General features: G+C 32.1%; 1 protein-coding gene across 4 annotated transcripts; it reads left to right on the top strand.

Annotated features, from left to right (window-relative positions):
• The first annotated feature begins 1,012 nt into the window (after positions 1 to 1,012).
• Positions 1,013 to 6,356, top strand: LOC118058135 (uncharacterized membrane protein At3g27390). Of its 4 annotated transcripts, XM_035070846.2 has the most exons (11): positions 1,045 to 1,467; positions 1,574 to 1,745; positions 2,289 to 2,397; positions 2,487 to 2,679; positions 2,775 to 2,908; positions 3,924 to 4,212; positions 4,764 to 4,870; positions 4,950 to 5,088; positions 5,238 to 5,433; positions 5,554 to 5,797; positions 5,918 to 6,356. In XM_035070846.2, exons 2-11 carry the CDS (start codon positions 1,652 to 1,654, stop codon positions 6,168 to 6,170), a joined length of 1,758 nt encoding a protein of 585 aa, XP_034926737.1. In that variant the 5' UTR covers positions 1,045 to 1,467; positions 1,574 to 1,651; the 3' UTR covers positions 6,171 to 6,356. The 4 variants fall into 4 exon arrangements, with proteins under 4 accessions (XP_073260237.1, XP_034926735.1, XP_034926734.1 ...); XM_073404136.1 differs by lacking the exon at positions 1,045 to 1,467 and adding an exon at positions 1,013 to 1,031 and having other exon boundaries at positions 5,238 to 5,797; XM_035070844.2 differs by having other exon boundaries at positions 1,042 to 1,452; positions 5,238 to 5,797.
• Positions 6,357 to 11,679: the final 5,323 nt, after the last annotated feature.

Below are 11,679 nucleotides of genomic sequence, written 5' to 3'. Positions count from 1 at the left end.
TATAAATCAGTTGAATAAGTCTAAACCCAAGAGAAAATATTACCGCATCAGACCAATATAATGACTCGAAAGAATTGTAACTTTTAATCCAGGAATTGGGTTGTGTTTAAATTTTTACAGAATTTTTTGAAAATTATTTTTTTTTAAAGCAGCTATAAAATTTTCATTCCGACCTCAGATTTTTAGATTTTAAAAATCTTATCCTAGGGTTTTAATTTTTGTAATTTTGTTTTTTTTTATGAACCGATTTATTAATTTAACTAATTATTATCGATAACATCAATACAAAGTTTGATGTAGTTCATGACAATAACATTTAATTAATATTGCAATTCTATAAACACAATATTTAATTAAAACTTAAGATTATTAGGCCTGTTTCTTTCTGTGTTTCAAAAATATTTTAAAAAAAATTTGAAAATTTTTTATTTTTTTATTAATTTTAAATTAATATATTTTTAGTGTTTTTAAATCATTTTAATATGCTAATGTTAAAAATAATTTTTAAAAAATAAAAAAATATCATTAACATACATTTTAATACAAACAATTATTTAAAAAATAATCATAACCACATTGTCAAACAAACTCTAAGCAGCATATAAAAAAATATTTTTCAAAATAAAATTATTACTATATTAATAAACTATTTGTAAAAATAAAAATAAAAAACCTAGTATGCTAATTGGCCTATCTATCACATCAAAATTGTTTTTTTGGGAAGTCGCTAGTTTTCATATAAGAAAATATCTGGAAAGAGACAGACAAGTCCACCACGGCCCGAAAACCAACTGTAATATCACAAGCTGGAACCCGGACTTATAAGATCACGCGCAGATAGCTTATACTCATTACACTCGCCTCTGCAAAGCTTATCACAGTCACATTGATAAACGTGGGCTCATAGAGTAGCGAGTGAAACAAGTCTTGGAAGAAGCAAGATGATTTATGACAACAGCAAAACGTTGTGAGAAAAAAACATGAACACGCAAATCAAAGCTGGATTCTTTCTCTCACAAAAAGTAGACACGGTTGGTTTTATAGATTATCTGATATATGCTTTGCTTTTAGTTGAAGCATAAACAGCAAAACTTTGTCCATTCATACATTTTTATTAATTAGCTTAAATTATGTTATTTTAAAAAGAATTTTTTTTTTTACCAAATTTTAAGTGAATGCAGTGCAAGGACAGTAACCGATTTGTCCACAACAGTCTTCTTCTTTCTTTTTATTTTTTCTAGGCCTCAAAAGAACGGTTGTTTAACTGCTATCCGTTTCCCCAAGCAACAAGCCTTTTCAAGTGATAAAATCTTTAAATTTTTATTAACTCTTTCAGAAAAACCATCGATAAAACACCCCCACCTTGCTTTTATCTGTTTTTTTAGTCATTTGGTGGCAGTAGGAGAGCGAAATCATTCTTTTGGTGAATCTGAGAAGTGGGATTTGCAGCAAGTTGGTTCTGGATTTGTCTGTCCTTTTCTCTTTCCTTTTCTTGGTTTCGTTGCTTGTGTGTGGATGTTCGTTTTGTGACTTGAAGTGGTTAAATATGGGGGGGTGTTTGGTTTTCTTGCAGGAAGGAGGCGGGACTCTTTCTGAGATGAGTTTTTAGTGGAATTGTGAAGATCTAGGTGGTTTTCGAGTGTGAAGAGATATGGAACCCCCGACGGAGATTTTGTCTTCTTTATGGAACTTTATTAAGTTTCTGCCTTTCTTCTTTGGGCTTCTGGTTCTTGGGACCATTAAAGGTGAGTGCTTTCAAATTTTTTTACTGGTTAATTTTGCTTTCTTGTTTTGGTAACTGAAGGACATTAATTAAGGGAAACTGTGATATTGAGAAATTAAAGAATTTGTGTATTATGATTGAATGTCAAACAGCATCTAGCAGCATACAGATTGTACTTTTCAACTGGTTTATTTTCTATCTGAATAATTAGCGTAATTGGGATTATTTTTTACTTTGTGTATAAATTTAAATGTTAATGTTCTGGTGGCTAGTTCATTGTGAAGAAATGAACCTGGTTCGTTTCTAATTGATAAGCAACTGAACAGTTAAAATGGTATAAAGTTGTATTTCCTTTTTATTCCATTATTATTTTCCTCTAGCAGGAAGTTTCCTAGTTAGGTGTTTGGCTGATGCGAAACACCTAACTTACATTGAATTTCTATGCCTTGATGAAATTTGTAATTTTCAGAAAATACAAAGGTGATTCTAATTATCGAATGCACACATTTAGATTTGGAATATAGGTTAATTGTGAACCTGTCATATGCCAAAACTTTATTCTCAGGTGTTGTTTTCTGCCCGTTGGTATGCCTTATCATGACCGTTGGAAACTCTGCTATAATACTGGGTCTTTGGCCACTGCATATTGTCAAGACGTATTATTCAATTTTGAGGTTCTTTCTTTGACCTTAAACTTTTCTTTTCTCTTGTCCCTGATACTCAGTCAACTTACAGTGATTTTTTCTTATTTGCTAATTGGCAGAACTAAACATATAGGGCCAGTTCTGAAGATTGTGCTATGTATATGCCTACCAGTTACCCTGATTCTGTGGCTAGTTCTTGGCATTGTTGGGAGTATCATAGGTGGAGCACTCTATGGGCTTCTTTCACCAATATTTGCCACTTTTGATGCTGTTGGAGAAAGGAAGACTAATATGCTTTACCATTGTTTTTATGTATGCCTCAAATACCAAGTCTTGGTCATTGTGTTTTCTGCACTTTATCCTATCTATTCTTTCATGAGATAGATTTTACTGTTCTATATTTGCAGGATGGAACTTGGGACACTGTAAAAGGCAGTTTCACCGTTGTCAGAGACTTTGGAGATGTTTGTTATCATTCTTACTTCTCACTTTTGGATGACCTGCGGCAAGGGACCCCAGATGTGAAATATTATGAAATCAGGTTTGCTTTTTGTTTTTTCTGAAAATGATACAATCCTTGATTCAGCTCATCTCTATTTTATCATCCATTTCTTGCCCTGGAAATCCTTCACGACAACCAAGTTACATGGCTGGATAGTACCCAGCAACATCATAAGAATAACAGCCTTGAAAACCATTCTTCTAGTCTGGGTGGGGTTAACTCGACTTCTCTAATGAGTCTAAGTACTCGTACATGGAAATTTGACATTTTCAGCCTCTTTAAACTATAAGCTTAAAAGTCCGTAGTCAATTACTGTAGCAGTCATAGAAATGATAGAAATCTTCCAGAAACTCTATCCTCGCATTCTGGGTGAAAAGAGTTTGCTTCCACAAGAGGCCCCTTGCCACCAAATCTGGCTGCTTTGTGAGACCTATATGCTTTTGAGTGTCAGAGAAAGTTGCCAGCCTTTGATATTTTGACTTATAAATGCCAATGCATCAGAATGATTCTGGTTATCAGTTACAGTTACATGCCCAACACACCCCTTGTTGATTATACATAGAATTCCGAAGCTTTCTAGTTAGTGGGAACTTTTATTTGAACTATTTGGATCAGTTGATTAATCAAGAAACTCCAGTTTGACCTGTTTTGTCAAAGAAATCTTTCTTGTACCAGAAAAGTGTAGGTTTTGGAAAAATCAAGTTGAGTATGCTGGTGAGAAACAAGTTGGGAACAGGGTTTGAGAGAGCACATATTTGTTGTCAAATCTCTTTTCAGAGTTCAGGTTGTGCATCGCTTACCTGGTGGACATAGGTTGATGTGGCTGAACCACATAACTTCTCTTGTGCTCTTTGGTTTTCTTCTCTTGTTTCATTCTCTTTGGGAGGATGATGGAAAATGAAGCTGAAAAACAGATACCTGATGATGAAGACAGTTTGCCTAGCATAGTAACCAATGAATTGGTCATGTGGTGGAGTAGCTAATCAAAGATTTGCTTTACTCTTGTCAGTGATGGATTTTGTTTTGCATTCAACTTTATATTAAAATTTTTCAGATTGCTTCCTCTTCCCGGTGCTATTATTGCTGGTTCACTTGGTATCGTTTTTGACTTTCCGCTGGTCTCACTTATTGCCATCTGCAAGAGCCCATACATGCTTTTTAAGGGGTGGCATCGATTGTTTCATGACCTCATAGGGCGTGAAGGCCCTTTCTTGGAGACGATATGTGTACCTTTCGCAGGCCTTGCTATCCTCCTCTGGCCATTGGCTGTTGTTGGGGCTGTTTTGGGTTCCATGGTATCAAGTATCTTCCTTGGTGCTTATGCAGGCGTGGTTGTTTATCAGGTCTGAATCTTACGCTCAGTTTGCTTGTTCTTTTCTGCTCTACAAATCTATTATTAGTTTTCCACTTAAAATTTATAACCAGGCATATCGAACCTTTCGATAATATGAAATTTTCCATATTTTTGGATGTTTCTTTCAATGTAGTAACAGTTTATTGTCTATCTTGTTTTCCATTACATGTTCTGGCAATGGCTTCCTTTTGTTGTTATATTATTTCAGGAAGCTTTCATGCTTTGTGTACTTTTCATGAATAGGATATCCACTTAAATCTTTCATAGTTTCTACATCCTGTACCAATCATACAAGATTATATCCGCTATTGTATTGTTAATGTTTGAGTTTAATTTCTAGCCATCTTGCTTTCTTCCTTGTGAGATGGACCTTAAGCTTCCATGTCAATCCATTTCATGCAATTCCTGCTGCGTTGATTCTGTCATTTTATTCATATTTCAGCTACCTTGAGATCATGCCAGATATAGAGTCATGTCAATTTCTGTCAACCATATCTGCCAGCAAAATAAAATTTGATCTTGCGGGGCTTTTAATTGCAGGAGTCCTCTTTTTGGTTTGGGCTTTGCTATATTGTTGCATCCTTGGCCATTTATGATGAGTACAGCAACGACATTCTTGACATGCCAGAAGGATCTTGCTTTCCAAGGTTGTATTCAGCCCACTAATCCTTAATGGTTGTGATATGGAGCTTCTGAACTCTGATTGTTAATTTCCGACATTGACAGGCCCAAATACCAAAAGGATCCCAAGCTGACAAAGGCCACCTCTCGTGCAGCTTCTTTTTCAGGGTCCACTTCTGTTCGAAATCCTCTTTCCCGCGGAGTTTCATTCAATCACCCTATGGTTGATCTTAAGCCACTTGAGGTATGTTATGCACACCCCTCCTCCATCTGGCCTGTTGTGAATAAAATGGTGCTTGCTGTGCAAATACTGTTATGGTTTCTATAGATTATTTCCATGCCTCAGTTAATAGCTAAAGTACTGATTGTAAATTTTCTTCCCACCTTGTCTAGCTACTTGATCGCATATTTAAAGAGTGTCAACTCCATGGTGAGATTTTTGTTTCGGAAGGACTAATTACACAACAAGACATTGATGATGCCAAGTCTGGCAAGGGTAGCAGAGTGATTAGCATTGGTTTACCAGCTTATTGCATTCTTCAGGCACTGTTGCGCTCTGTAAAGGCCAATTCTGTGGGAATTTTGTTGAGTAAGGGAATGCTTTTCATTCAGATAATTTTAGTTTTTCTTCCTTGCTACTCATTTCCAACAGTCTCAAGGTTTTCTGAACATAAAATAAAAAAAACCTTTACGTGTTTCAATGATGCAGGCGACAATGTCACCGAGATAACTAGCACAAACAGACCGAAAGATACCTTCTATGAGTGGTTTCTTAACCCCTTTTTGATCATCAAAGACCAGATTAAAGCAGAAAACCTTTCTGAGGAAGAAGAGGAATATCTCGGCAGATTAGTATTGTTGAATGGTGATCCCACAAAGTTGAAAAGTTTAAATACTGGTCCACCACCTGAGTCTGAACGTAAACGTGCTGAACTCGATGCGCTAGCTCGAAGGTAATGCTGCATAACTTTTGTTCAAGCATCGACTTGAATGACTGGTTAATTTTCTTACCATACCCCTTTCCAATATCTGGTTTATTTAATTATCTGAACCACTTCTATTTCATTATTAAGGCTTCAAGGGATTACCAAATCTGTCTCGAGGTATCCTACTTCAAGACGAAACTTTGACCATCTTGTCAAGAACTTATCAGAAAATCTAGCTAAGAAGAATGGTGAGACCAAAGCAATCACCGCAATTCCGAGATCAAAAAGCGCCTTTGCCAGGATGTTTAGCCAGAACTCTTTTAAAAAGAAAACAAGCTATAATGGTTCTTCTGATCAAGAGGCAGAATCAATTTCCGCAAGGAATGTGGAAATTGTATGATGAGTGATGTTGGATGTAAAGCTGTTGTTGTATCATTTCCATTTTTAGCAACGGGAGAGTGCATAGTTGATCTTAGCTTTATCTTCCTACGTTACGTTCATATCTTTGCCTTGTCATTGCTGACACCCGAGAGGTATTTTGTTTTGAAAAACATATATTCATCATACTGGGTCGTCTTCCCAAAAATTAGTATTCCAGACCTAATCAGAAATCATCATTTCTAACCATTGAAGTGCCCCGTTTGTAGATAGGCTGGCAGGAAAATAAAGTCCCATGTACAAGATACTAATTATGAATTAGCAAATGTAAATAAAATTGTTCTCTCTTTTATGTTTTCTCATCTTTATACAATTCTAGTAAGTCTATCTAAGTTTATTTTGCAGTGTTTGGTTAATGTTTCTGGATTAAAAAATACAAAGACAACGAGGATAGGAGGGATATGTTTTTTTTTTCATTTTAAAAATATAAAATTTCATTCAAAACTATTTTAGATACAAATTCTTATTTTTTTTAACCAAATACGATTTTTTTTTTTTTTCATTTCTCTTTGCTGTCCTGTCCACTAACTAAATGCAACCTCAACCTGGGTTAATTCCTGAAGGGAAAGGGTGAGACCTAACAAGAGGGATTCTGATTTTTCATTTCACCCCGATTACCTGGTCAGTTGAATTTTGACCAGAGGGGAAAATGGCCCGTGAAGCATGATGTAAAGGCAAACGAGCTGGTATACATGCATATCAGGAGGGGAAATTTTGTTTTGATGAAAGCAGTCAAGTATTTTCTTCAAAATCCATATCATTTACAAAAAAAAAAAAAATAAAAGTTGTTGGATTTTTACTGTATATTACTATGGATTGGAATAATATAAAGATGAATTTATTCTTACTAAAAAAACTAATTAAACATGCAATTGAGGATATGATTGTTTTTTTCACGGGATATATTTGCTAATAAAAAAATAATTGGGATAAAATAATCTGTTCAATTTTTTTACTACAGTATAAATACTAATTTTCCTTTCAAGTCCTATAATTTAAATCTTTTAAGTGAGGGCTTCTTTTCTTTTTCCAAAAAAAAAAAAAAAAACAATCAAGTTTATGGCCATGCCTTTGGGAGGGAAAAAAGTATACTTGTATTAAGGGGCTTCTCTATCCTTTTCTTTTATTGAACAATACAAATACAAAATTACCCTTGAGTTTTGAAAAAAAAAATTAAGGCTACATACAAGGGTGTTTTCATTTATATATATATATGGTTTTGTTGTAAATCTCAATTGAGGTCAAGGTAAAAAATGATTACCGTGTGCTTTGCACGCACTAGCAAGTAGGTGTCGTCCGCACCCTTTGAATGGCATGTGCGATGCCCAATTAACACTAAATGACGTCTTTCGGAGTGGTGTTTGATGCGCCTCACCACCCCATCATAGTGGTGAGGCGTGTGTGCCGAGACAGCACACAGAGGAGCTTCAACCAAAGGTTTTCCCTCCCTCTGTCTTTCTTCTCTCTCTTATTAGAAAATCATGCTGGCCATTGCAAAAAAAATAAGAAAGTTTGTCAGTTTATTTGTTAAGTTAAATTAAGTCCTCATTTTCTTAATTGCAATGTATTTGGCCTTAAATCATTTATTGAGTTAATTTGTTTTTTAAATTTCATCCCTTCACACTTGATTTTTATATCAAATTTGATCCTCATTCTTTTAATTACAATGTATTTGGTCTTGAATCATTTATCACGTTTTTTTTCTTTCAAATTCATCCATTTACACTTGATTTTTATATTAGATTTGATACACATTATTTTAATTATGATGTATTTGCTTTTGAATCTTTTATTGAATTAATTTGTCTTTAAATTTTATCTATTGACATTTTATTTTTATATCAAATATGGTCCTTATTCTTTTGATTATTATTTGTAGGTGTTCGTATCCTTTTCTTGACTAAAATTGTTTTTCAATTTCATCCCTTATGATTTGGTTTTGTTTTTATTTTTGTGTCAAATTTGGTTTTCTTTCTTTTTAAATCTATATTTTTCAAATTATTATTTTTTTCAAGTTTATCCATGATTATTTTGGTTGGTTAGGAATTTTACATTATTATTTTTTAGGTTTGGCTTTCATCTTTGACTTTCATCTTGTGATCTGGCTTCATGATCTATGTTACAAGTTCTGAAGGTTAGGTTGGGTTAGCTTCAATTATTTTTTATTACTTATTTAAAAGCTCATTCATCATCATTGAATTCGTTGGAAATTAATATTCTTTGTTTTTTTTTTATTTGTTTTGGATTCATTTGTTAATTTAATTTTTTTTGTAGTTGTGCCCTACAATTCATATTTTTGGTTTGTCCTCTCAATTGTTTTCTTTCAAATGAGGTCATTATTTTCTTAATTGTTATTTTTGTATTCTTGATTTTTTTTTATTTCAACATTTAACATTTTATTTATTGGGATTTAGTCTCCTAGGTTTTTTTCATTGTTTATAAGCCCTACGCAGGACTCAATTTGGGACAATTATTGAGTCACAGATCGAATGGGTTGACTTGAGTTAACCTAAGTCAACCATATTCTTTTGTTTTTTTTTTTAAAAAAAAATCAAAATGATACCATTTTGAAAGGAAAAAAGAAAGAAAAATTGTCAACGAGTTTTGATTAGATTTTCCCTGGGCAAAACATGGGTCAACCCGAGTTTTAAACCGTCTTATACTTAATCAATTCTCCCCCAATTTCTTTTGAAACTCAGCTTAGTCAAGCCAAGTTTTAAAATAATTTCTTTCCAAATATGATGTTTCCAGTTTAATTAATACCTAGGGTCATGAGTTTAAAAAGTTTACATAAGTTGATGTTGTTTTCTTTCTTCATTACATCATTTGAAGTTGTTTATTTTAAAAAAGAAGCTTCATTATTTTCTTCATTTTCTTTTCAATTTGGTTATCCTTATCTTATGATCGAGGTGAGAGGTTTATCCGAATGACTTAGGTTTTTTTTTTTTTTTAAGTCGCTTTGTTATCCTTTTTTATTTTGTCATTCAAAATTTGATTTTTTTTAAAATTAAACTTTTTTTTTTGTTTTACCTTCTATTGGATTATCTTGTCTGCATGATAATACTTGCGGGTTTTGATAACCTCACTTAGTTTTGCTGGTACTTTGTTTTTTAGTATTTTTTTCATTGATTTTTTTTTTCTCAATTTCATCCTTCTACATTTTGATTCTTGAGGACTGACAATCATTACATTTTTTAATTCTCTTTCTATGATCTTAGGTCATGGATTTTTTTTCGTTCTTTAAAATACAATAATAACACTTGAGCATCGTTTTTTTATGTTACCAAAAAATTTGTTCATCCTGCAGTGAAGCATGGGTTATCTATCTAGTATATACTAATAATTGACAAATTCAACCAATAAAAATATTTCGTTGAATTTTCAACAGAAATAGACAGAATATTTTTTGTTTGTAATTTTTGATGGAATAAAAAAACAATTAAAATCCCAATGGTAATTTGACATGTTAATAATGCTGATGAAATTTTCATCAATGATTTTAAATGAATTAAAACCCGATAGTTCTATTGCGCCCCCCCATCTCTTCATTTTCTTGTCTTAAAAAACCCAGCAGAAGCTTCCTCTTTAAATTATGTTAGCCCTCTTGCAAATCCAACCTTCCAACCTACCTGTGTTGATTGATATTTGTCAATAGCATTAGCTTTCGTCTCTTGGTTCCATTTATTATAAAGTTTCACACCACTAAGTTAGTAAACCCACCCATTTGTTTTAGTAACTCATTTATGTTTTAAGTTCATTTATTGAAGTTTGTTTATAGTACTTGTTGTTTGCTTGTATATTTAAGAGTTTTACATCTTTTCCCTAGATAATTTTATTGTATTAATGCATGATTTGCATGTTAAGGTTTGCTTGAGATTTGGGGGAAAATTGATTTTTTTTGTCATTTGATTAAATTGAGTTTGATTTTGTAACTTGAGTGTATTATAATTAAAGAAATAATAGGTAATTTAATGTGTGCCAATTATATTTTGTTAATTTTATTGTTAAGTTGAAGATTTGAAGAAAATTGATTTTTTATGGAATTGATAATAACTAAAATGTTCTAATTTAGGTTGAATAAGTTTGAATTGAAAAAAAAAAAGATGGATAATTAGTTGGGTACCAATTATTTTTGTTAATTTTATTGTTTATTTTACATCTTGACAAAAAATGGAATTTGTGTTGAATTTATAACTAGTTACTGGGTTGCAAATTCATTTTTAATAAAAAGTTGACATCAATATTTTATATAGATTTTATAAGTAATAGATGATTATTCTTGAATATATCGAGATTCAAAAGAATGGTTGTATAAGAAATATTATTTTAAAGGGTCCAGGGTTTTATTAATTTCATACTTTTTAATCCAAAAAATATTAGTGGGGTGAAATTAGATGTTCATATGTGAAGTGTAAAAATAAAAAGTTTCACTATAAAGATGTTGTGACGATGCATTATTTAAAAAAGTTTGTCGAGAAATACTTATGGTAGCTTATACATGAAGAACCCTATGTTTCTTACAAAATCATGTTAGAAAGGATAATTGGCTCAACTTTAACTTCTAGCAACATACAAGAGTTTGTAGATGGTAATAGTAATCTGTATAGGAGTATGGTGATGGATGCAACAAGAACTGATTAGGATTATTTAGGTGAGGATTCACATGACATCTTTTTAGATGAAGAATCAAATATAGATATTATAACTAGGTTTTTTTTTTTTTTTTTTAAACTTTTGAAAGATTCTAATAAATCTTTAAGGGATAGGTGCATCACTTGCAGTATATTGATGATCATTGCACAAATATTTATCATCAAGTCAAATTATAGGTTGAGTGAAGCCTATTATAATCAGATCTTTAAATGAATAAAAAGCACTTTACCTAAAAGGAATAGGTTGAATGATAATTATAGACTGCAAAATACATGATGAAACCTCTTGGTCTAGAATATCAAAAACATTTTATGTGTCCAAACTTTTGCATATTAAACTACAATGAATATATAAGTTTTATTGAGTGCAAAACCTATCATTATCCTTGATATAAAACCAATAGTGGTAAATAAAGGACATTTATCTTATACAAAAAATTGAAATACTTCACAATCCCTCATAGATTGCAAATTAATGTTATTTTTATCTCCAAAGATGATTAAGCATATGACATGGCACCATTCACATTATAAGATGAATGGAATTATGGTGCACCTTTTCGATAATGAAGCACCGACAAAAATTAGTCACTTTTTAGATAAATTTTTTCAAGCAAGTTGCATACTGAACAAATAGAGCAACTTGAAATAAATATTATTAAGATAATTTGTAAACTTAAAATGATCTTTTATCTCTCATTCTTTGACTCAATAAATCATTTTTCCATTCATTTAACGTATGAAGTAAAAGTTAGAGGTCATGTATAGTATAAATGGATGTATCCATTCGGGAGATTGCGATTACATGCATCCTAAATA

The sequence above is a fragment of the Populus alba genome, chromosome 1 (assembly GCF_005239225.2).
Source record: "Populus alba chromosome 1, ASM523922v2, whole genome shotgun sequence".
Taxonomy (NCBI): Eukaryota; Viridiplantae; Streptophyta; class Magnoliopsida; order Malpighiales; family Salicaceae; genus Populus; species Populus alba.
Note: the sequence above shows the minus strand (reverse complement) of the source record. Positions and strands in the feature narration are given on the sequence as shown.